At 37.0% G+C, this 25134-nt stretch overlaps 1 protein-coding gene across 1 annotated transcript in view; it reads left to right on the forward strand.

Annotated features, from left to right (window-relative positions):
• The window catches only part of LOC150076334 (uncharacterized), a 38892-nt gene extending 25573 nt beyond the window's left edge, over nt 1-13319 (forward strand). Inside the window, exons 2-3 of the mRNA XM_090387325.1 lie at nt 5296-5379; nt 12244-13319. Of these exons, the coding sequence (XP_090243451.1) occupies nt 5296-5379; nt 12244-13319 (1160 nt within the window). The remainder of the gene's footprint in view (nt 1-5295; nt 5380-12243) is intronic.
• Nucleotides 13320-25134: the final 11815 nt, after the last annotated feature.

The raw sequence follows: 25134 nt of genomic DNA on the forward strand, positions 1-25134 counted from the left end.
ATTAATAATGAGAATTATACCTTTGCTTCCTGCTATCTCATGCCACCCAGATTTTATACTAGCATACATAACTCTTAATCTGGGAAAGCTTGTGTCATGCTCTGCTTTTGATAAGAAGCATGACATCATCACCCCTTCTATCTTCTCTATCCTTCCTAAATCCACTGTACATACCATAGTGAAACTATCATACCTTATTTCTGAGTTGCGTCATGTTTCTGCTAGTCCTATTATGTCAGCCTTAGTTGTCCTGACCAGAAGTTTGAAGTCACTCATTTTATTAATGATGCTGCTGTCAAAACACTGCTGTAAACAGAGTGAAGTCTAAGTGTTCTTGTATGTTTACTATCCTGACAGTTCACTGCAAATATTGGCTGCTGCAGCAACACACATCCCTTTAGATGCATCTGTAAGCATTACTTTGTTCCATGTCATCTGATAAACATGTATCTGTAATACTTTTCCAGCAATAGTCATGTTTGTAAAGCAGATAGGCAGATATGTATTGATTACTGTATTGTCTGTTTTATTGTCTCTGTTTGGGTGGCTCTAGGGGTTTCTAAATATTTGTTTTGGTATCATTCAGAAGCAGCTCTACTTAGAAAAGCTAATTGTGAGTTGTACAAGGTATTCTGTTTTAGTATTGTGCTGCATTGTGTTTGTGTTATATGCTGCTTAGCAACCGGAGAGTGAGGGATCACTTTGAAGGTTGGTTCCTATCCCTGGCCACATGAAGATTTATTTATTAAATGCTAAGTAACATTTACTTAAAGTTTACATCACTGTTGGGGAGAACATGTGCCTTTCAGATAAATTTGAATCATCACTTGGATGGACATATATATATCTTTGACTGACAGTTATTACAAGGTTGAGCTTATTTATTTTTATATTTATAATAAATGCAATATAATTTGCATTAATTTATTTTTGAGAAGGGAATTTTATATTTTAATTATGAGTTATTTTAATATCCAAATCTTGTATTTCTATTGCAAAATTATATATTACAATAACCTTTGGAAGACTGAAATTTGTAGAATTCTTTCCTGCTTTTTTTTTTTTTTTTTTTTGTTGAGCATATATATGCATTGTCTGGCCACTTATCAGTATCATGGATGTGTGACCAAATCCAGTTGCATACAATGCAACTGGATTTGGCCCCGAGTGCCAAGCATTAGTGTCCAAGCAATTTTTCCTGAGCTATAAATAGTGATTTGCCCAGTGATTTTGTTCAGTTTAATTTCTAGTGCTTTTCAAAATTTCATTTATTATAAGTGGCTCTGTACTTTACAGATATTGAGTAAGAACCCAGAAAGGGAAATCACCTTTCATTTTCTTACTATATATATATATATGTGTGTGTGTATATATATTAATTTTTCACTAACAAACTAATTTCTCCAGCCGCTTGGTCACTAGGTGGCACTGCTACTGCCTCCATGTGGCAGGGCCAGCCGGTAACCTGGGGCAAAGTTATCCTCCAGGGCAAAAAGGAACAACCATGGATATAAATGATTATCCACCTCTCTAGAATCTTGAAGGCTTGAAGCTCAAGGCCAGGCACATCACCTGATAATGAACAGAACCAATCCAAAAGACTTCGTAGAGAAGCACAATGCCATAACTTGCCAAATTTTTTGGTAATTCACTCCTTATCCACCCAGCCTGTGGGAAAGTTATCGCCATTTCTAGTCCAAACATATTTGAAATGCATTGCGGATTACCGAAAATGGTGAAACGACTGCAGTCGGGAGACATCCTGATTGAAACAGCTTCCTCTAAACATTCTGACTGCTAAAAACAAAGACGTTTGGTGGGCTGCCAGTATCTGTCACTCCCCACATCTTAAATTCATCTAAAGGTGTTACACAGAGTGGGATCTACTTACACTCTCTGAGGAAGAACTAGTTCAAGAACTTAGCAGTCAAAAAGGGATCAGTGCTAAATGAATAATGACAAAAAAAGATGGAAATCTTGTTCCTACTAGATCCATCATCTTAACATTTAGCACTCCAGAATTGCCATCCACAGTAAAAGCTGGCTATTTCAATTGCCAAATTTGCCCTTGCATCCCAAACCCGTTTCGATGCTTTAAATGCCGGTAATATGGGCACTCTCAGCAGGCATGCAGAGGGGATGCCATCTGTCCAATTTGTGGATCAAAAGATCATACACAAACAGATTGTTCAGCCTGAACTCCCATTTGCCCCAACTGCAAAGGAAGCCACCCTGCTTTTTCCAAATCATGTGGAAAACTGGAAAAAAAATCCAAAAATACAAAATTGAACATAAAGTCACATATCCTGATGCACACAGACAGATTATGTTGACCATGCCTAGTCGATCATATGCATCTCACACCCGGAGCTATTCATCAACTGTAGTTCAAACATATGTGTCAATTCTGCCCAGCACTTCTCTTGCTAACTGGGTTAAAGCAACCCTATCAACATCTGGAAAAGACACTCCTAAAACTAAAACCAGTGAAGCCACTAACACTCCAATCAGTATTCCAACTGATACTCCAACTGTCTTGAGTGACATAGAAAAATTGAAAACTACTAGACTCTAAGAGTACTCACTAACAGTATGGAAGTGGATGAACATCAATGTTATGAGGAACCCGTCATTGGAACTTCATGCCAATGACACAATGGATACTGGATGTTCCCAAAAAAAGACTGGAAGAAATGCCCCATACAAAAAAAAAACAGTCAGATGAATCTTTCAACTAAACCAAAATAATGCAAAACATCATACAATGGAACTGCAGAGGACTAAGAAGCCATTCAGATGACTTGAAGGATTTACTCCCCCAATTTAATCCCATAGGCATATGCCTACAAGAAACTTTCCTGTCACTGCAAAGCTCGCCAAAAATTTGAAATTGTCATGTACAGACGATTTAGAATATCAGAATCTCCTACGCGTGGAGTACCTATTCTTATGAACTCCAATATTCCATCGAGGCTCATCCAGTTACACAAACCTCCCTAGAAGCAATGGCAGCTCATATTGAAGTTGGTAATACAGTTACCCTTGTTTTTATTTACATTCCACCATCTCTGCAGTTTCCTCATTCAGAACTGGACAATCTCACACAACTCCCAATGCCAATTTGCCTTTTTGGTGATTTTAATGGCTACCATTCATTGTGGGGATCCACTACAATGGATGCAAGAGGCAAATTGATTGAGGAGTTTTTGAATAACAGTGATCTAAATTTACTAAACTCTGGATCTCCCACATACATCCACCTACCTACAGGATCCACTTCTGTAATTGATTTGTCAATTTGCTCACCGTCCATTTTTCCAATCATGACATGGTTGGTGTTAACCAATCCCTTTAATACCGATTATTTGCACAATAAAAACAGGGGTAACTGTAAATCCAGACCAACGATCCACTTGGAAGTTTAGACAGGCGAACTGGGATGGCTATTCCCAAATATATTTAGACAGACTATGTTCAAAAACAACCCATTAATGTTTGTTTGTTTGTTATTTGGTTTTTAGGAGCATTAGCAACTAAGGCCATGGTGGTCATTCCCTGACCTCTCCACATACTCCGTATTTGGTGGTGACGGGCTCGAACTCCGGTCTAATCAAGAAGCGTGTGCTACGCACTGCTGCTCCTTTCCACCTGGCTACGGAGGCCCCCCATTCACGCTTAGATTATGGTTGTCTAGTATATGACTCTGCCAGAAGCACTACTTTACAACGTCTAAATATCATCCAGCACAGTGCTCTGAGGACTGCATTGGGCGCTTTCAGGACTTCTCAAATCCAAAGTCTTTATATCGAAGCATGATCCTCCATTACATCTTCATAGGAAAACATTACTGCTCCAATACACTGCTAAAATCCAGAGTCTTCCATTGCACACCAGTTGGGAGTATCTTTATAATACTTGGTAGGATTTTTTTTCTATAACAGCAAACCAAATGAAAATAGATCTGTTTTGCTCAGGATTAAGGAGCTTATTCAGAATTGGAATATTGATTTAAGTGATATTTTTCAGGAGACAACTGCTCCTGTTCCACCTTGGACATACATTTCTGCATCTTATGATGTATATTTTCTTCAGTGGGGGGAAAAATGTCATACCTCCTTGCAATATCAGGCAGTTGCACTCAGCTCACGCTACTCTGAACTCCTGTGCCTGTAAAATCTATACTGATGGATCAAAAACTGCCAGTACGGTTGGTGCTGCTGCAGTTTTTCCTTCATTTACTGCTACAGCCTCACTACCATTAGCCTGCAACATCTTCACTGCTGAATTATATGCTATCAAGTTAGCACTTAATAAAATTTTTGAGCTATCCATCTCACCTGCCATAATTTACACAGACTCCCTTAGTGCTGTCTCTGCCATAAGGAAGAATTTCTCATCTTCCCATCCATCTTGAAATGCATTCATTCCCAGTTAATCTCCTGCAGCGTGTCCAATCAGATTTTGCTGGATCCTTGGTCATTCTGGCATTCCAGGAAATGAAAGTACTGACATTGCCACCAAACATCCTCAACCCACTCTCTCACAACATCCTCAGGTTCCTTACAGCGACTATAAGCCTATCATTTACAAAGCATGCTACAACAACTGGTCACAAATCTGGAAAAGTGACGCCAACAATAAACTTTACCAGATAAAACAAGAACCAAAGCTGTGGCTCTCTGGCTTCAGATGAAACAAACAAGAGGAAGTGGTATTGGCAAGACTTAGAATTGGACACACTCGTCATACACATCTCTTCTTACTATTGGGAGAAAACCCACCTCAATGTTCATCCTGTCTGACACAACTTACGGTCTGTCATTTTCTGGTTGATTATCCCTTACATTCAACCATCCCCTCTAACACTTTTCAACTCTCTCCACATTAAACATCTCTCATGATTTATCTCACTTCATAGGAAATGAAACAAACATAAAGAACTTTTGATATACCTAAAATCTATTGACCTCTACAGGAACATATAATTTAACATCTATAGCTATATGTTGCCTGTAAATAAACAATGAACAGACACAATTTGGCCTCGGTAGCCCTTGTGTTGTTAAGCTCAATACCAACAGCAACTGGATTTATATGTAAATCCAAGATGGTACTAATAAAGTGGCTAGAAAATGTGTGTTGCTGAATACATGTTAACTTTTCTTTAGAGAAAAGTGACAGTGTAGTGAAGATATCATTTCTAAACTTTTGTCTTTCTTTTGCATTTATTTTTTAATCACAATTTATGTATGTCATAGTGCAAATTTTATATATATACATTTTTTTCACTTTTAGATACTATATGTAATAGTCCACTCCATGTAATTGATACTAGTTGTGATCTTGATACAGATGAAAGAGACAGAACTTCACTCACAGGTAAGGCAGATAATGTAATATACTCATAGAACAATATTTATGTTTTTTGAATTAACTGTTTCCTCTTTTAGTTTAGCATTAGTAGAGGCATACGATGCAAGAAGGCAAGCTTATGCAGCATCAGTCAAAAAAAATGCCCCCATTTCACCCTTACGTTCATTCCAAATACCTGTCTAGCTCAGCCTTAAATTTATTTAGGCTATCAACTTCACAAGAAAAGATGGAAGTCTGTTCCACCAATCAACTACCCGCCGGCTAAAGGCAAATTTCCGCAGATCTATCCTACAACTGTCTTTCCTCAGTTTGGATTTATGCCCTCTCAGGTGATTATTCTGAGCAAGAGGAAGAATCTCATCAGCATTGAGCATGCTCAAACCATTCAAGGCTTTATACACTTCAATCAGATCACCTCGCAGGTGCCTAGTCTCCAGCCACTGTAATCTACAAAACTTGAGCCTTTCTTCATAAGAGCAACCCTTCATTCCATTCACTAATCTTGTTGCCCTTCTCTGTACTCGTTCCAACAGCTCTACATCCTTCTTAAAATGAGGCCTCCAGACCCGTATACAGTACTCAAGGTGTGGCCTGACCATTGCCTTATACAAGGGGATAATCACTTCATCCCTGCTAGAAAAATTCCTGTATATCATTGATAAGACACCATGAGCTACTCTTGCAGCCCATCTGCACTGCTCAGAGAACTTCATATCTGCCTGCACAACCACCCCCAGGTCCCTTTCATTCTCTACCACTGTCAGTGTAGTACCACAGAGTTGATACATTATTCTGGGGTTACTGCTGCCCATAGGTAGTACTTTACATTTGTCAATGTTAAACTTCATTTGCCACCTCTCAGCCCATCTGCTCAACTTTTCTAGTTCCGGTTGCAGCAGTGTACTGTCATTAGTGTCATTAACAACCCTGCCAACCTTCGTATCATCTGCAAACTTGGACCTTAAGCCTGATATACCATCATCAATATCATTTATAAATACAGAAAACAACAAGAACCCAACACTGAACCCTGAGGGACTACACTAATAACATTAGTACACGAAGAGCAGTGTCCATTGATTACCGCTCTGTCTTCTCCCACTCAACCATCCCTTTATCCATAGCAGCAATTTGCCTCCAATGCCACACTGCTGTAATTTGTGCAGCAGTCTTCCATGTGCAACAGTATCAAAGCCTTTCTAAGATCCAAATATATGATATCAAAGTTATTCCCTGCATCCAGTTCCTTTGTGACCACATCGTAGTATCCAATCAAATTGGTCAGACAAGACTTCCCTTTAACAAAACCATTCTGTGTCCGAGCTATAGTTGAAGTCTTGTCTAGATGATCCTATAGTGCTTCTTTAACCAGTGCCTCCATTAATTTCCCTGGAACAGAAGTTAAACTAACAGGTCTATAATTACTTGTGTTGCCCTTTGATCCTCCTTTGTGGATTGGGGTCACATTTGCACATCTCAAGTCCATGGGTATCTCCCCTGAGTCCAAGGAGGCTCTTATAATTATGGCTAAGGGTTTGCTTACTTCCTTTGTTGCCTCCTTTAATATAACTGGAGAGATCCTATCCACCCCAGGTGCCTTTTTTATGTTTATCATCAACAATTTCTCCTCCACTTTCCTCTCAGTTATTAAAAAAGTCATCTAGCTTACTGCCAGAGTTTAGTTCACCTCTTGCATTCCTCTCCCTGAATAACTCCTCCTGTGTGAATGTAGATGCAAAATACTTATTTAGTTTGTTAGCCACCTGAGCAGGATCATCAACAGTTGAACCATTATTATCCAGTGGACCAATCTGATTCATTCCTTTCCTTCTAGAGTTTACATAGGTAAAGAACTCTTTGCTGTTTTTCTTTGCATCCTTTGCTGGAGATTTCTCATAATCTGCCTTTGCCTGCCTGATCTCCTTTGTGACTTGGTTACATACCAGCTTATATCTATCATAGGCTTCCATGTCTCCCATTAATTTATAAGTATCCCATGCATTTTTCTTCTGTGCCACATGTCTCATTAGTTCATCTGACATCCATTTATGCCTAAACCTTGAACAATATTTCTTAGTTGGTATGTAAAGCCTACTTCCAAGATTAATACTTTGAATGCCTCCCATTTTGAATTTATGTGGTTCCTTTATTTGCAGATTCGTAATGCATGAAGAATCACTACTGATAATCAGATCAAGAGTATTACTCCCTCTAGTTGCCTCCCAAACATGCTGATGTAGAAAACAAATCATCCAATAAATTCACAAAAGCCTTGCTAGTGTGCAAGTGACCAACCCACAAATTCCAGTCATTATCCGGGAAATTAAAATCCCCCATTATAAGAATCTTTGATTTACTGGCCCACTATTTCCCTTCACAGTTTTTTTTCTTATACGTTCCTGTTTCTTTTTTTTTGCTTTTATTTTAATTTGCTGGATACATTAATAAGTATAGGTAGGCTCTTTATGTTGATCTAGTTTCATTATTTCAGCATGATGTTTTTAATTTTAAAATTTTAAATTCTAAATACAATGACTTTTGCTTCTCTTCCTTCATCAAGAGCTATTGTAAGGAAGAAAATGTCAACAACAGGGCCTTGTTTGTTTTTGACAATGTGAAAGTTAAGATTATTACTAAATATAATACCACTCTTATCCCAAGTGAAATTAGTAATATAGTTTGTTAAGCTATTCACCTAAACTACCATACATTAAGGTAACATTTCAGGTATTTTACCTATACCCATCATCAGACCATGCTGCTGCTGACAGACTCATCTTGCCGATGCTCCCAGAAACTAATGTGCATTTTCTTTATTTGTCTTTAATGGTGTATGTATTTCCAGAAACATGACAGTTTAATTTTTATTGATGACTTTTTCAAAGAAATAGTGGACAGTCAAATTACTGCATAATTCAAACAGTAATCATTCCTTCCCAAATATATCTAACCTTACCCACAAATATGCCAATCGAGTGATAACTCCAAACCACCCAGCCATATCAACCTAAGCTTAAAGCCCTCGTTACAGCAGAAGTTAGCATACTCAACAAAGGCCAAAATTTTAAACCCACTCCTAGCCATATCCCCACTCTAGACTTCCTAGCCCACCTCCACAACAGTTTAAGGACATTCAGAACAGTCAAGCCAAGGATGCTATCAATATAACAGCCATGCAGTTACTACACAACACAGATTACAAGAGCATCTACAAGGAGAATAACAATCTAACCACCTGTGAAAGAAGAACCTTAAAAAACCCGAAGGAAGACAAACATTCATATATCAAAAGCTGACAAAGGGAACACAGAAGTCATTATCGACAAGAAAGATTACATCGGAAAAGTACAAGAGCTTCTAAAGGACAGCAGCATCTACAAAACATTAAGACAGATCCCACCTAGAGAAAAAAGTCAAAAAGAAACATGCCTTGTTCGACAGTAAATACACAGATGAAGAACTCTACAAGAAATGCACATCGGGTTTCTGGGAGCTTCAGCAAGAGGAGTCTGTCAGCAGCACAGTCTGATGATGGATATCAGTAAGATACCTGAAATGTTACGTCAATGTATAGTAGTTTAGGCAAATAGCTTAATAAACTATAATATTAATTTCACGTATTATAAGAGTGGTATTATATTTAGTAATAATCTTAATGGGAAAACAACCATGTAACGTCCTTCCCTAACTATATTAAATGTGTAAGTTGTTTTCATGACAACTGATATAACCTCTTTGATATAGCCAATGGACCAGGGGCTGATAACAACACTCAAAGCAAGCCTATTATGTCTGGCAGACTGTGGGATAAATGATCACAAAGACAGACAGAGGGCATGGACTAGCCATCAGTTCAGGAGTTCTGGAGGGAATACATTACAGTGGATATTGTTTTTTTGATCATTCATGACAGCTTAATTAATAACAATAACTGAAGAAGCGAGAATATGGGTGTCCAGCATTATTTATTGATGCAAAAAAGAAATGTGCACATAAAAAGGTGGAAGTAGACAGAAAGAAAACATTAAAATCAGGCAATTTAAAATACTTTAATTTGACTGTCCACCATTTCTTCGAGAAAGTCATCAATAGAAACGAACTATCATGTTTCTGGAAATGCATATAAACCATTAAAGACAAAGAAAGAAAATATTGAACTCAAGGATTAATGATCTACTCTAAAATAGTCAGACTGGTAGGAGTTCAGATATAGTACTTTCACTACATGTCAGAGTTCAAGAACAAATTGTGATGTTATGTAATCACTTCCTCTGCACATGCATAAATCACAATAAGGTGAAAAAAAGAAAGTGATAACAATAAACTCAAGCGCTAATTACAATAAATGTTAGTTTTTTTTATGTATTAATGTATGTCTGATCGGGACTTTATAAAAACAACACTATTACGTATATGAATGATAACATTATCTGTGATCACAATAAGTGGCATGTACTGTATTAAGAAATCCACAAGCAACATTGTAGCATCATGGAGGAAGCCAATTGCACTAGGTGAAGTGTGTTATGGTTGGTTGGTTATTAGGATTTTTAATAAAATCCTAATATTTATTAGGATTTTAATAATTTATTAGGTTATTAGGATTTTTAATAAAATCCTAATAACCAACTGGCTATAGTGCGCCATTGTGTTATGGAATATATGGCCAGTTGTGTTTGCAGTATTCAGGAATTTGTCAGTATCCCTGAAATTCAGTTTCTGATTGTGGAAATTGGCAAGTGAGGTTGTGAACATAAGTAACATGGATGAGATTCTGGAATCACACAATGCCAGACTGACCTATGAGGAATTCGGCGATCATCACAAGTAAAACAGCTCACGACAAAAAAAAAAAAAAGATGTTTGAAGCCTTCAGTTTGTTTGAGAAAGAGAAGGCCATTTTTGTTAATGATAACCCAGATATGGAATGGAGTGGCAAGTTCAGTTGAGGATTCAGTCATCTTTTATGTAGTAACATTACAGTAGTAATAAATAGAATACAGGAAAAGAAAGAGAAGTAAAATTCTCTTCAGACCTCTGTCTCCTTGGCTTCTTAAAACATAAATAATTTGAAATAACTAATAGTTTGTAAAGAATAAATGTTTACATATACAATATAATGCAAATGCATTTATATTTATCACTTTCCTGTGTTAATATTGATTTGTTTTAATTTTTGTTGTTAATAAGTAGTAAGTGAAGCTTAAAAGTGGAAAGTCCAAAAATTTCGCTACAGGAATGCATCTCCACTTTATACCACATAAATGTATGTACATAAAAATCATGCCTCAGCATTCATAGGAACAAATCTCCAACATAAAATGGATACTGCCTGTACTTGGGTTTAACAGGTTATTTTTGCCTTAAAATAAACTTTGAGTCATCAAATGAATAGGCAGAATTTAAATGTTTCCATTCTTTTTTTGGCTATTTTTAATCATGAAAATGGAAAGTCTTTTTACATATTTCAGTTCTCTAATAAGAAACCAACCTTCATTTATCAAATAGTTATGTATTGAGCTACTTCAAATAAAGGCTGTCACTACAGAGAGGTGTGCATTGTTATTTATTTGATATTATCACAATTTGTTGTTTCAGTGGTATTGCTACTCTTATGAGAATGGTGCTTGAAATTGATGTATTTTTAAGAAGAAATTTTGAGCAATGTATGTGCTACTGAGTATGTGCAGCTAAAAGCAACTCCCTGTTAGGAAATGATTTCCTAGAGGAAGAGAGAAGTTTTATAAACACTTCAGTAAACTTCAGTTAATTAAAAATCCCCGAGTGGGCATGCCCTTTCCCATGACACCACTTGGCAAGAGGATGTATCAAGTGTGTATAAAAAATAGTACACATTACTGCTTCGATATATTTTGCTCCTTATAGTATTGAATAATCATAGCGTTTGACAGCTATGGACACAGGAAACTTGTGCCAGTGCAAAGAGCTAAGGAGAATTAACACAGTTGCAAATTACTTATAGGTCTGTTTTTACTGCCCCAAAATTATTTTTGGCTAGTAAACAGACAGTTTTCAAAACTTATTCAGCGTAATTTGGAAATGCTACAGGTTCTGGCTGGAATTTGCAAGCAGTTTCCAGCCAGCAGTCTGTTGTTTCTTATTAATTACACTATCAGTTAAAAATAAATTTTTAATAGTGATATCAAAGAACCTTTGAAGGGATGCACTGTGAATTACAATTTATTGGAAAATCGGATTGAAGAGCATTAAAAAGTTTTTTTCAACAGGGCTTTTGTCACCTGCTAATGGATAACTCTTCCTGAGGCTTTAGAGTGATTAGAACTATTCTAGAGAAACAGAGTACAACTCTGGGGAAAGCATCAAAAAGTACAGAGCACTATAGCAAACAAACACTCAGGAACTATGCTATAGTGTGATCAACTCTAAGTGGTACTTAAATAGTTCTAGAGGATGTTATTGCTTCAAAAAAAAACTAACAAATGAATTTTTTTCTACCACATTTTATGATTTTTTAAAAATTGTGTTTTGATTAAGTCAAAACACAATTTGACTTAAGGCAGTTAAGTCAAAATAAAAATAAATTAACATTATTTAAATGCATTTATGTGCAAGGTTTTCATTTTTATAAAACTTCAAAATTTCACAAACTCACTACATAGAGATTTCTGATGTTTCAAATTAAACAGAGCCCACTCTCCTGTGGAAAATTTGACTATGAGGAACCCATACGTGTTTGGGAAACTTTCTTGTGAAAGGGTTAAATGAGGCTAAAGAATGCTATTTCCTTATGTTTCCCCACAAAAGTAACCCTGAGTATGTAATATACATGATTTCATAAAAAAGTTAGTTTAAGAAGACTTGACATTTATATATTTTTATTTCTTGTAGAATATATCTGGAGCAACTCCAAGAATCCCAGTATAAAATCTATGGAATGGGCAGCAACGTGGAGACTAATTGAAACAGTTTCTGATCCAGACATACAACGGCGAATGTATGATGGTTGCTATAAGAAAAAAGATATATGGGATTTGATTGCAGCACAGTTACGTGAAGAGGGTTTTCTACTTGAAATATCCAAAGGAGGAGAGAAATGTCATCAGAAATGGCGTAATTTGAAAAGAACATTCAAGGATTATCTCTTATCGAAGCAAATAGCAGGCAGAAGAAGGAAACCTCTACCAGACTTTTATCAACAGCTTGAAAAGGTTTTAAGAAAGGAATTTAAAACTGACGTATTTGGACAGGACAGTCTGCTTCAAGCAACCACTTTAGAAGATAAAACTCTAGAAAGCATCCAATGTTTATCTCCGGTTGACCTTACTAGCAGCACACCTAGTCCACTGGATATTCAGGATTGCCAGTCTCCAAGCAATTTAACAAGTCATGAACAAAACATTCATACAGCTAACAAAAATTTTCGTGTAATCCATGATGATCAGTTTAAGGGAAATTTTCAGACAGTCACTTCTTTCCAGCCTTCTAAAGAAACTGTATTAAAACAAAATGATCAGATATCAGATTCACTACTACTTCAAGAATTGAATTCTCATCATCCATCAGTCACAATTCTTCCACTTTCAGAATGCAACAGACATGGACCAGACCAAAATATTCCCTTATCAAGATCTCCATGTGCTGAACTACATTCCCCTTTTCATTCCCCATCTGATATACCAGCTCGCTCATCTGGGAGCAGTGCATCAAGTTCTGATCAAAAGAGTAATAAATCTGCACATTCAAAACTTAGATGCAAAAAGTCTCAATTAAGAGAAATTTTTCGATTACTGAAAGAAATGAGGGATGATGAATGGAAAAGAGAAAGAGAAAGGGTGAAAAGAGAAGAAGAAAGATTTAAAATATTACAAGATATGATGGTCAAACAGCATGAAGAAAGACTTCAGTGCATGTATGCTTTCATTGATGTTCTTAAAAATGGAGTAGGAATGAAAGATAATGGATGATATGAAATTACTTATACCATATTGTTTGTTACTTATGGGTAGTGTAGCAACATGATTTTATAGTACGTTCAGTAATATGTTGTGTTAAAAAGAAATCATCATTTGTGAAAGATATGTACATGTATTTGTATATTAATTGTGTCACAAGAAACCCAGTATTAAGGACAATATCTGTTTTTATTTTCATATAGTTTTTGAAATATTGTATTCTATTGTAAATATGGTAAATGTATCAAGTGTACAATAATCCCATGTATAAATTCTTCAAATACTTGTTGATTTAATCATTGGTTTTTTTTTTTAAGTTTCCGATTAAATATATGTATTTCCTCTTAGGAAATATTATGGCTATAACTATAAGAATGATGTATGTTTTGTTTTTAAACAGTACTTTCAGTATTTAAGATTAATGAAATCAGCCCTTTACTACAGAGGAAACTGAACTGTATTAGATTACATTCACATTTTAAAACTTATACATTTGTAATGTAAGTTTGCCTAGTCCTAATGCATTTGCGTTTTCTCTGAAGCGATCAGTTGTCTCTGTGTTGCAGTATTCATATATCTTCAATAGTCCCTTTTGTATTAAAAGAATGGTTCAAGTTTACTATCAGTAAAATCAAGATATAAATTAACATGATGTAATTAACTAATATTTCAAATTAAACACTTTTATACCATGTGTGATGATTGCTACTAAATGTAACATGAGGTATTTGAGAGGTGCCAAAGAACTTGAGAGAGATGTCTTGGCCTTTTTAAACAAGGTGACCATGGATGTCCAAATGCAAACAGTAAAGACAGTGTAATTGAAAGCATGTGATCGACACCCTTTAACCAGGAAAGTTGCTTTCCTGGTTACAGGATATCAGTAATTAAAGTTTAAACTATCAGTGCCAGCTCAAGGGTATATGACACTCCTAGGCCACATTGACTGATGGCACCCCCCTCTTGCTGATGCAAAGATTTTCATTTTTTAGAATCATTAATTTTACATTTTATTTACTTACAAAAAGTAAATTAAATGCAATATAATTATATAAATTATATTATTTAAATTAGTAATTATAAATTATAATAATAAATTAGTAATTATAAATTATAAATTAGTAATTATAAATTATAATAATAAATTAGTAATTATAAATTTAATATATTTGTTTTTAACATGTTAACACATGAAATACACAATTTTTCTTGTAGGCTTTGTTTTTGGGAGGAGGGTGCAGTGTTAGCTCTCCCTAAACCTTGGCTTCCCTAGTCCAGTTCCTACTTGGCCTTAACCTAAAGCCAGCCCTGTAAACTATAAAATGAAGAAGCTATAAAATGAAAAATTTAAAAACAAAATTAATAAGTAAAAGCTGATACTCCCCCAAGGAAGACAGATTGAATCAGCACTGTCGTAATCTGTCTTTATCAACCAGATAAAGACAGGTTAAGCTGAAAACACTTTAGTTTTGATTTAATGTCTTTATCACATGTATTGGTAGAACATCCATGGTCACTTTGCTGGTAATAAATTGGGCCATGATAGAAATATGAGTGTTTGGAAATTTTCACAGTAAAGGGAGGAACCAGTGTGAATTCACTCTGGTCTTTATGAGAGTTTTTTTAGAGAAAAAATATAGATACGTATAATTATAACCCAGTTTAATGTAATAATAAAATATACTAATAAGTAACAGGCAATAGCTTTCAAGACACTCGAAAAAGAGACTTGTTAGTCTTGAAAGCTACTGCCTGTTACTTATTAGTATATTTTATTATTACATTAAACTGGGTTATAATTATACGTATCTATATTTTTTCTCTCAACCATGGACCCCAGAGTACACCAGGCCCATTTGTTACTAGAGTTTTTTTTTTTTTTTTTGGGCTGAAGTCACACTTTCTGATGAATTTCTCATCTTGCAAGGCCTTGAAACATTATGTGAACCTGCGGAGCTGTTTCAGTTATGGCTCAAAGTTGACTTGAAACAGATTAACTGAATTGATTTTTCTTATTTTCCTATAGCAGGCAGTTTGTGATGGAAATGGAGGAAGAAATATATTTTATAAGAATAGTTATTTTAATGAAGGTTGCATTTTTCGACAGTTCAGCATTCTTTAATGAGGCATACTGAATTTTGCTTCTTTTCTATGTATATAAATAACAATATGCGCAAGTTGTTATCATGCACATTGTTTATAAATAAAATACTTATTTAATGAATTCTGCTTACTTAAAACGTTCATCTTGTATACAATTTATTCCATAATTTTCTCAAAACATGCATTTACAGTAACTTCATTTCTGGTCCCATAAGGTTCTTATTAATTTTGGTCTTTATCTTTTCATTTATGGTTTCATTTTTTTTTTTATTTTTTATTATTATTAATTATTTAAATTGCTTGTTTGCAGGTAGCAGTGTTCACCTCTCAAGTAAATCTAGTTGCATTTAGCAGCAATCTTCATACTTGGTATAAAAGTTTTTAATGTGAAATATTATTTCTAGAAAATTTTCTCTTGTTCAGGTTTGATTAGTCAGAGCATGTTATTGTATTACCATGTTGTATCATGTAATAAAATTTAACAAAACAATCTAGGCTTAACCGAGGTATTGCACTGTATATTGTAAAACAATCAAGGCTGAAAGTAAACATCTGTTACACAAATATGTATTGTTTGCATTTCCTCCATGCTGTACTTTTAATGTTATTACAAGTTAAGAAATAGCTTATCACTGGTAATCCTGAACAGAACTATAGAACTAGCTGACTTAGTTTTCTTAGACTTCAGATATAACTCATGGTTTGTTAACCCTTCAGGATAATTTTTGTCTTTATAACTATGCTCTTCCTCTTTAGTTAGTTTCATCATTATATCTGAATGCCTTGATTTGAATGAATAAATCCATATATACTAAATTTTTAAACTTTAATAAAATTTTTTAATTAAAAAAACTTTTAGAAAACTTTTAAGAAAGTTGTTTTCTGAAAGTTATTTTTAAATTATTTTAATTCATGATTTTATTTCCGTAATCATTTTTTGCTTGGTTTTTTTTTTTCTTTTTTTTTTTTCTGGACATAATGTCTTCTTTCACTCATGATTGTGTGTTGTGGTTTGATGTATTTTGGGGTCGGGTTAGGGAACCTTGGCCTTTGATTCCAGTTGCATCGAATTGGTTATGTTGCTGTGAGAATTCATTCGGTGTAATTTAATTTTATATTCATTTAAATTTTGGAGAGCATCATATGGAAGTGTTCTACGGATCATATTGAGGTAAATTTCTCTTATTCTTCAACAAAGTCTAAAATAAATAATGCAGAATATAATACTATGGAATTTCCGAGTCTTGCATAGCAATATTGGTGAATTGCAGACTCAATTGAGCAATGCGATCCTATTAGCATTATCAAAGGCACATGATGCAAGAAAGCAAGCTTATATAGCATCAGCCAAAAAAAAAACCCCTCACTTCACCCATCCACTCGCTCCCAAATGTTTGTCAAGTTCTGCCTTGAATCTATTTAAGCTATCAACTTCTACAGTAGATGGAAGTTTGTTCCAGCAATCAACCACCCGCTGGCTAAAGGCAAACTTCCGCACATCTATCCTACAACCATCTTTCCTCAATTTGAATTTATGCCCTCTCAGGTGATTATTCAGAGCAAGAGGAAGAATACCATCCGCATTGAGCACGCTCAACCATTCAAGGCTTTATACACCTCAATCAGATCAACTCGCAGGTGCCTAGTCTCCAGACACTGTAATTTGCAAAACTTAAGCCTTTCTTCGTAAGAGCAACCCTTTGTTCCATTCACTAATCTTGTTGCCCTTCTCTGTTCTCGTTCCAACCGCTCTACATCCTTCTTAAAATGAGGCCTCCAGACTTGTATACAGTACTCAAGGTGTGGCCTGACCATTGCCTTATACAAAGGGATAATCACCTCCTTATCCCTACTAGAAAAATTCCTGTATAACACAAGGAGCTACTCTTGCAGACCTGCACTGCCCAGAAAACTTCATATCTGCCTGCACAATTACCCCCAGGTCTTTTTCATTCTCTACCACTGTCAGTGTGGTAACACAGAGTTGATACGTTACTCTGGGATTACTGCTTCCCATATGTAGTACGTTACGTTTGTCAATGTTAAACTTCATTTGCCACCTCTCAGCCCATCTGCTCAACCTTTCCAGATCCTGTTGCAGCAGTGTAGTGTCATTAACAACTCTGCCAACCTTCGTATCGTCTGCAAACTTGGACATTAAACGTGATATACCATCATCAATATCATTTATAAATACAGAAAACAACAATGGACCCAACATTGAACCCTGAGGGACTCCACTAATAACATTAGTCCACGAAGAGCAGTGTCAATTGATTACCACTCTCTGTCTTCTCCCACTCAACCAACCCTTTATCCATAGCAGCAATTTGCCTCCAATGCTACACTGCTCCAATTTGTGCAGCAGTCTTCCATGTGCAACAGTATCAAAGGCTTTTCTAAGATCCAAATATATGATATCAAAGTTATTCTTTGCATCCAGTTCCTTTGTGACTACATCATAGTATCCAATCAAATTAGTCAGACAAGACTTCCCCTTAACAAACCCATGCTGTGTCCGAGCTATAACTGAAGTCTTGTCTATGTGATCCTGCAGTGCTTCTATATCCAGTGCCTCCATTAATTTCCCTGAAACAGAAGTTAAACTAACAGGTCTGTATTTACCTGTGTCTCCCTTTGATCCTCTTTTGTTGATTGGGGTCACATTCGCAATCTCCAGTCCATGGGTACTTCCCCTGAGTCCAGGGAAGCTCTCATAATTATGGCTAAGGGTTTGCCTATGTCCTTTACCACCACCTTTAATATAATTGGATAGATTCCATACACCCCAGGTACCTTTCTTGTGTTTATCCTCAACAATTTCTCCTCCACTTTACTCTCAGTTATTACAAGGTTATCTAGCTTACTGCCAGAGTTGAATACACCTCTGGCATTCCCCTCCCTGAATAACTCCTCATGTGTGAATGTTGATGCATTCACACATTTACTTGCATTTCCCGCTTTTTCGCGCTTGTTGTCTTTGCGCTCATTGTTTCGCACTTGTTACCGGTATATTAGGTTACGTTTTGCCACATTCTGCTCAGAAAAGATTTTCGTACAGTGCTGAATTAAAGTTATGAGGAGTTGTATGAATTTTATGATGAATAAAACTTGAGTTCAATAACTTTATATAATACATTTTTTTTCAAATTTCGGGCCCCAAAATTAAGGTGCGTCTTATACATGGGGAAATACGGTAGTTTGTTAACTACCTGAGCAGGATCATCAAGTGTTGAACCATCGATATCAAGTGGACCAATCTGATTCATCGCCTTCCTTCTAGAGTTTACATAAATAAAGAACCCTTTGCTGTTTCTTGCATCCTTTGCCAAAGATTTCTGGTAATCTGCCTTTGCCTGCCTAACCTCCTTTGTACCTTGGTTACAGACCAGCTTATATCTATCATAGGCTTCTGTGTCACATGTTAATTTATATGTATCCCATGCATTTTTCTTCTCTGTCACATGTCTAATTAGTTCATCTGACATCCATTTAGGCCTAAATCTTGAACAATATTTCTTTTTTGGTATGAAAAGCCTGGTAGCTTCCAATATTAATTCTTTGAATACTTCCCATTTTGAATTTGCTGTTGGTAAAATCATAAGTTGGTTCCACCGTATCGTAGGCGCCTTTACAAAAGCAAAAATCCTTCCCTTTACCCTTGATGGTAGTTACCTCTTTGAGTAAATACCACTTGAGCACACTGTGATCACTGCGACCTAGTGGTTCCTTTATCTGCAGTTTAGTATGTGTAAGAAACTATGCTATGTACAGACTTGACAGAAGCACAGAATTGCCTACTCAGAGTTGGTTCTCATTAAATCCAATATCGTATCCAAACATGTTCCACCAGACTTTAGAAATAGCAGTACATGTTATTGGAATCACATTAACTGTTGTCTCAATTAACTTGCTGAATTTTGAATTTGCTTCTCAGACCTGTACAATGGTTTTCCACACTAAGTGTTAGTAGTGAAAAATGATGCAAGAAACCAAGCTTATACAGCATCATCCAAAAAAAAAAAAAAAAAAAACTTTTCACATATACATTCCCTCCAATAGTTTATCTAGTTCTTTCTTTAATTTATTCAAACTATCTACTTTCACAAGAATGAATGGAAGCAATCAACCACCCATTTGCTGATGGCAAACTTCACATACCTTCAGGAAGACAGCACTGCAATCAGCTGTTCTGCATCCATTCTTTTCCAATTTGAATTTATGCTCCCTCATGCATAGTTTGAGAAAGAGGAGGAAATTCATCAGCATTGAGTTTTCTCAATCCATTCAAAGGTCTTAAACACTAATCGATCACCTTGCATGTGGCTGGTCTTTGATGTTGCAATTTTTGATTCCATTATCTTCCCTGGAAAAGAAGTTAAACTAACAGGTCTGTAATTACTCATTTCATCCTTTGATCCCCTTATGTGAATGTGTTTGTGCATCTTCATTCCATAGGGACTGTCCCTGAATCCAAAGATGCTCTAATAATTATGGATAAGGTTTTGATTCCTTTGCTGCCTCCTTAATATAATTGGATAGATCCCCATCTACCTTAGGTTCTGATTTTACGTTTAACTTCAATTTCTCTTCTACTTTCGTCTCTGTTATTACAAACTCGTTTAGCTGACTGATAGAGTTTTGATAAATTTCTGTTTTCCACTTTTCTATAGAACGCGTTTGTGTGAATGTGAATGTAGATGCAAAATACTTATTCAGTTTATCAGCAACCTGAGCAGGGCCATCGAGTTAAACCATAGATATGAAATAGATCAATGTGATTCATCCCCTAGTATTTACATAAGTCTACTTTTTGCATAATTAATGTCACAAGGAGAGCAAGATGTAACTACACAATGGGTAACCAAATAGCTGCTGCCAATGTATCAATAGCAAGCTAACAATCAGGTAGACAGCACTGCAATCACTAGTGAAACTGTGGCTTTGTGAAATCAAGATTGAAAGCCTGGAACCAATTACACAAATTTCCTACTATAGCTAACCATTAATTACAAGACGCCGAAGCTAGAAACTTAGAAGGCTAAACAAGAATCTTGGATTCATTTGCCAATGCTATAACAAAGGCACCTGATTCGAGTTTAATTTGGAAAAGAATACAGGCACTGAATATTAAATATCAATTTCCCTCCTGCCAAGAAAGCAAAAGGACATTTGCCTCCTATCCACATAAGCAACATTTTATGCTGATAGAACGTAAAACGTTTTTACATAACTTTTCCAGGGAAGATCCAATCTTTCTTACAATTCGAGGGTACAGCTCTGAAACGTTCGCAGGTCAGCTGCTAGATAGTCCACCGAACCTATTGGCGGTAACTCTCTAGGAGGCTTCCGGATCTGCTAGTGTATTATCTTGCTGCCTCTGTGCTGCCAGATAGTGACTGGAGGGAGTCAGAGTAGTGTGTATGCTATGGGCATTGTCGAGTCCACGTTATGTCAAGGAGGTAGGTGCATCTTACCGTGTGTACGCTTTATATCTAAGAATTTCGTTATTTCATACAGCATGTCCCCCCCCCATCCTTTCTTACCATTGAACACATCAAGAATTCTCAAACTAATAGAAAAAACTAATAAATTGTTAAAAACTAATCTAATTGTCAAACTAATAGAACAAACCGAATACATCATGAATTTTCAAACTAATAGAAAAACAACAAAAAGCGTTTGGGAGATTTAGATATTTTTTGCCAAATCTATTGTACTGGTTCAGGCAGAATCCCAATTATTATTTGATTCGAGCACTACCCATCTCAGTTGTCCAAATTATTCACTGTATGATTCTTTTTGCTTCAAAGGATATTCCCTGTCAGAGATTAATTTGAAATCTCCCCTTTTCGATCTTCTTTGGCTTAAAATTTCTCTACCACATTTTGTCAAATTAATATGTTGCCTCTATTGTTCTCCCAACTCCACTAATCACTTGGAATTCTTTGACTTTCTCTCTTTGAAACTTAACTTTCTCTAGGCCAACTTTCCTCACAGTGACGTAATTTTCCTTGGTGATTTTAATGTTCACAACTGCAGTTGGCTTCCATTTTCTAGTCACACGGACCCAGCTTGTCGAGATGCTGAGGCTTTTGCAATTACTAATGACCTCGCTTGCACAGATTGTTCATTTACATGTTCATTGTTAATACCCGACAATCCTAACCATGCAGCCAATGCTATCTTTTTCTCATTAACAACCTGAGTACACGGTAGAGGTCAGTGGTTCTTACAGTACCTCAGATCACAACTTGGTGAAGGTCTCTTCTCCAATGGAGGCTTTTTCTCGTGGCTATTCTCAACCTTGTGTGGTTTGGCATTACAAGAAAGCAAAATGGGTTGATCTGCGAAGTGTCTTCTTTTCCTTGGTCAGATTACTGTTTTAAATTTTCAGATGTCAGTTTGCTCAGATTATGTCAATGAAATTAGCTAACAATGCCCTTAGAGATAAGGGAATTGTTATTGAGGCTGCCTCTAAAGAGGATGTTGATTCTATCAGGAATTGTGATAGGGTCGCCGATATAGGCCTAACTGCAGAGGTCCCTAAACAGCGTGAACCAGGTCTTCTCATCGATGTGGAAAACTCTTACCAAGCAAGATCTTGTCAAGGAATTATATGCTAGCTACCTTTCTGACTACTTCGACCAACAGGAGATAAATGAGCAAGTCGGTACTCTTTTCTACAAAGTCCAGTGCCTCCAGTACACTGAAGTGGATCATTGAGGTCACCCCTGCTATTCGGAGGATTCTCTTTGCCCAAGACAGGATTTTAATTCGATGAGGTTCCCACAGATGTAGGGACTTCTTGCCTGTCATTAAATGTTACAACTGCCTGGGTTGTGGGCACACATCGCTGCATCTGCAGTAAGCCAGTCTGCGAACAGTGGTGAAGAGGGGAGCATGTTTAAAGATTGCAAGGACAAGACCGCCCCCTCAATGTGTAAATTGCAAATTCATAAAGAAGCTGTCCACTCAGATGGTGATTACTCCATTATCGCTGAGCAACTGAAATCAGACAACCAACCAATTATGAATAGCCAACATACCACAACTTATCAATAGCACAAGTCAACACAAAAAAGTCTCTCTCTGTGGCAAATCAACTGCACCAAACAATGGAAGAGCGCAACATCGATTCTTCTCCAAGCCCCTACTGTTCTGGTGGCATAGTTCTTGGCTACCAGCACTGCTGTAAGATTCATATCTTTGATGAGAACTGTTTTGCTGCAATCATCATCAGGAACCTGGACATCGTTTTCACCCGTCTTTATTCCTTTTGCTCTCCTCACCTTGTTGCTGCCACCTTGGAGGATGATTTTGGAGGGATCACTTTCATCCTCAGCCTTTTTCCAGTTCTCGCTTGCTATTTGCCCGCATCTGGTTGAGCTGGATCGATGGTAAGCACTCCAAGGGAATAGAAACATCATCCTGGCTGCTGATACCAATGCCAAGTCTCCACTCTGGTTCAGCTCCAACACTGATGCTACATGTACTCTTGTTGAATGTTTCTTTGGTCTCATGATCTTGAAATTCTTAATGCTTTGAATCAGCCTTCTTAACTTCTGGGCTTCCACTGGTCAATCGAACATTGATGTTACTGTGGTGCCCCCAGTTACTTCCAGAAGAATTTCCAGCTGAAGGTGCACGAGTTTCTCTCTACTAGGGACCACAGGGTTATTACTTTGACATCTCAGATGCTCTGCATGGTGTTAGACCCCACCGTAACGATTCAGTTAGACAAGCTACCAAGTCTGTAAACTGGGATGCCTTCGATGCTGTTTTCAGATCTCTTCTCCAACAGCAGCCCCAGAGTGGTTTGAGGAGTTGTCTGCAACTGATCTATCTAACCTGGTGACTAAAACAATCACATCTGCCTGTAACAAGTTAATGGCAAAGCTCAAAAAACTTTCCAAGAGTGACCCTTGGTGGACTGCACGGCTGTTACAACACCGATCCCAACTGAAGTCGGCAAGATAGCACCTTCCGAGAGCTTGAAGGAGGTGCCTCCTTCACCCAGTTTAATCTCTCTCTCTGACCAATACAAAATACTCAGAAGACATGTTAACACCATCACCATCTTACCACCAGAAACAATCCACCTGGAAGAATCTTGTTTGGACAGAAGGCAACATGATCCCTGGGGTCTCATCTACAGGATTATCCTTCAAAAACTTTCTACACCAGATATTGTTGACTCCATTACTTCACTTGGCACCATTGAAACTACCACCTGGTTTAGACACAAGCATAAAATTCTTGACCAATTGATCATTGAGGATCATCCTAATCTGAACGAAGTTGAAAACACACCAAGATTATTGATGATAATAACTCCTACTCTCCTGCTGGACAAGAGCATGACTTCACTGTCACTGAAATTGCAGAGACCATTGCTAAGATCAATAATGGGAAAGCCCCTGGTCTTGCTCTCATCGAGGGTAAAGTGGTCAAGCAAGTCTGGTCAATTGCCCAAAACTTGCTCAGCTTTTTAACACCTATCTCCATGAGGGCTGCTTCCCAGATGTCTTATCCTTAAGTCTCCAGCTGCATCAGCTAACCACACGACTGCTAACCGACTCATTGCACTCCTGCGCATCCTTGAGAAAGTGCTTGAAAGACACCTCTTCACCAGAATCCAAGCCGACTACCAAAATAAAGGTCTAACAGTTTCTAACCAGTATGGTTTTGAACCAGGATGTTCCACCACTGATGCCCTGCTGCAACTATGCACGGTTAGAGAAGGCTCCAATTATTTGCAGCAGTTGACTCGGTCTGGTGGCCTAGCATCATCAGGTGGGTCAGACAGGTAGAATCCTTGCCCGAAATCTATAAATGTATGAATATTTTATTTTGTTTTTTATTTCTATATTGGGACCTCTCTTCCTCGAGGTCCCATCTTTCCCTTTTCCCTTTCTTACATCCTTCCGTTTGCCCCATTTCATTTCTTGAGTTCTCTCCTTCCTTGCTCTGTGGGGGGGAACTGGACTCCAACAGGCGTCCATCTACTGACCTGGTCCAGCTCCTCATGCCACGGATGGATACTGGAATGACCCTAGTGATGGAGCCTTCCACTAACTCAGAGGCCAGATGAAAAACACTATCAGTGATACATGCACTACTCATATGTTCATCTCGCCTTGGCAGATTTTGTTTCTTCACAGTGGCACTTTTTCGCGGTTTTGTGGGGGGACCACTGGCACCGCTGACAGATACATGCCATGTCCACTATTCTTATAGGGATGAAATCCTATATTCCACCCTCACTTCGCCTTAAAATCTCGTCCTTTATATAAACCTTGTTCCCTAATAAATGTGCTAAGGCTGTTCGAGATAAGAATGTTGCATATGGCATTTGGCTTGTATCCAAATATCCAGCTTAGTTTTCGACTTGCAACAATTGTAAAGCAGTTATTAATCAGTCCAAACTATAATTTGAACAGGCTAAGAGTAGAAAACTTGCTTTTTGTCCAAATAGTAGTCGAGGATTCTGGTCTCTTGTCAAAGCTACTGGCCGCAACTTTTGCCCATCTCTATTCCCACCTTTGTCAAAACCAGATGATTCTGTTACAACTTCAGCCAAAGATAAAGTTGACCAGCTAAGTAGCCTACTTTCCTTCTAACTCATGAATTGATGACCTTGGTAAATCACTTCCTACTATTCCCAACACACTCGATTTAATGCCTCCTGTGGTTTTCCATCAAAAGGATGATAGAATACTTT

Source organism: Mastigoproctus giganteus, chromosome 13 (assembly GCF_048544385.1).
Source record: "Mastigoproctus giganteus isolate SK-2022 chromosome 13, ASM4854438v1, whole genome shotgun sequence".
NCBI lineage: Eukaryota > Metazoa > Arthropoda > Arachnida > Uropygi > Thelyphonidae > Mastigoproctus > Mastigoproctus giganteus.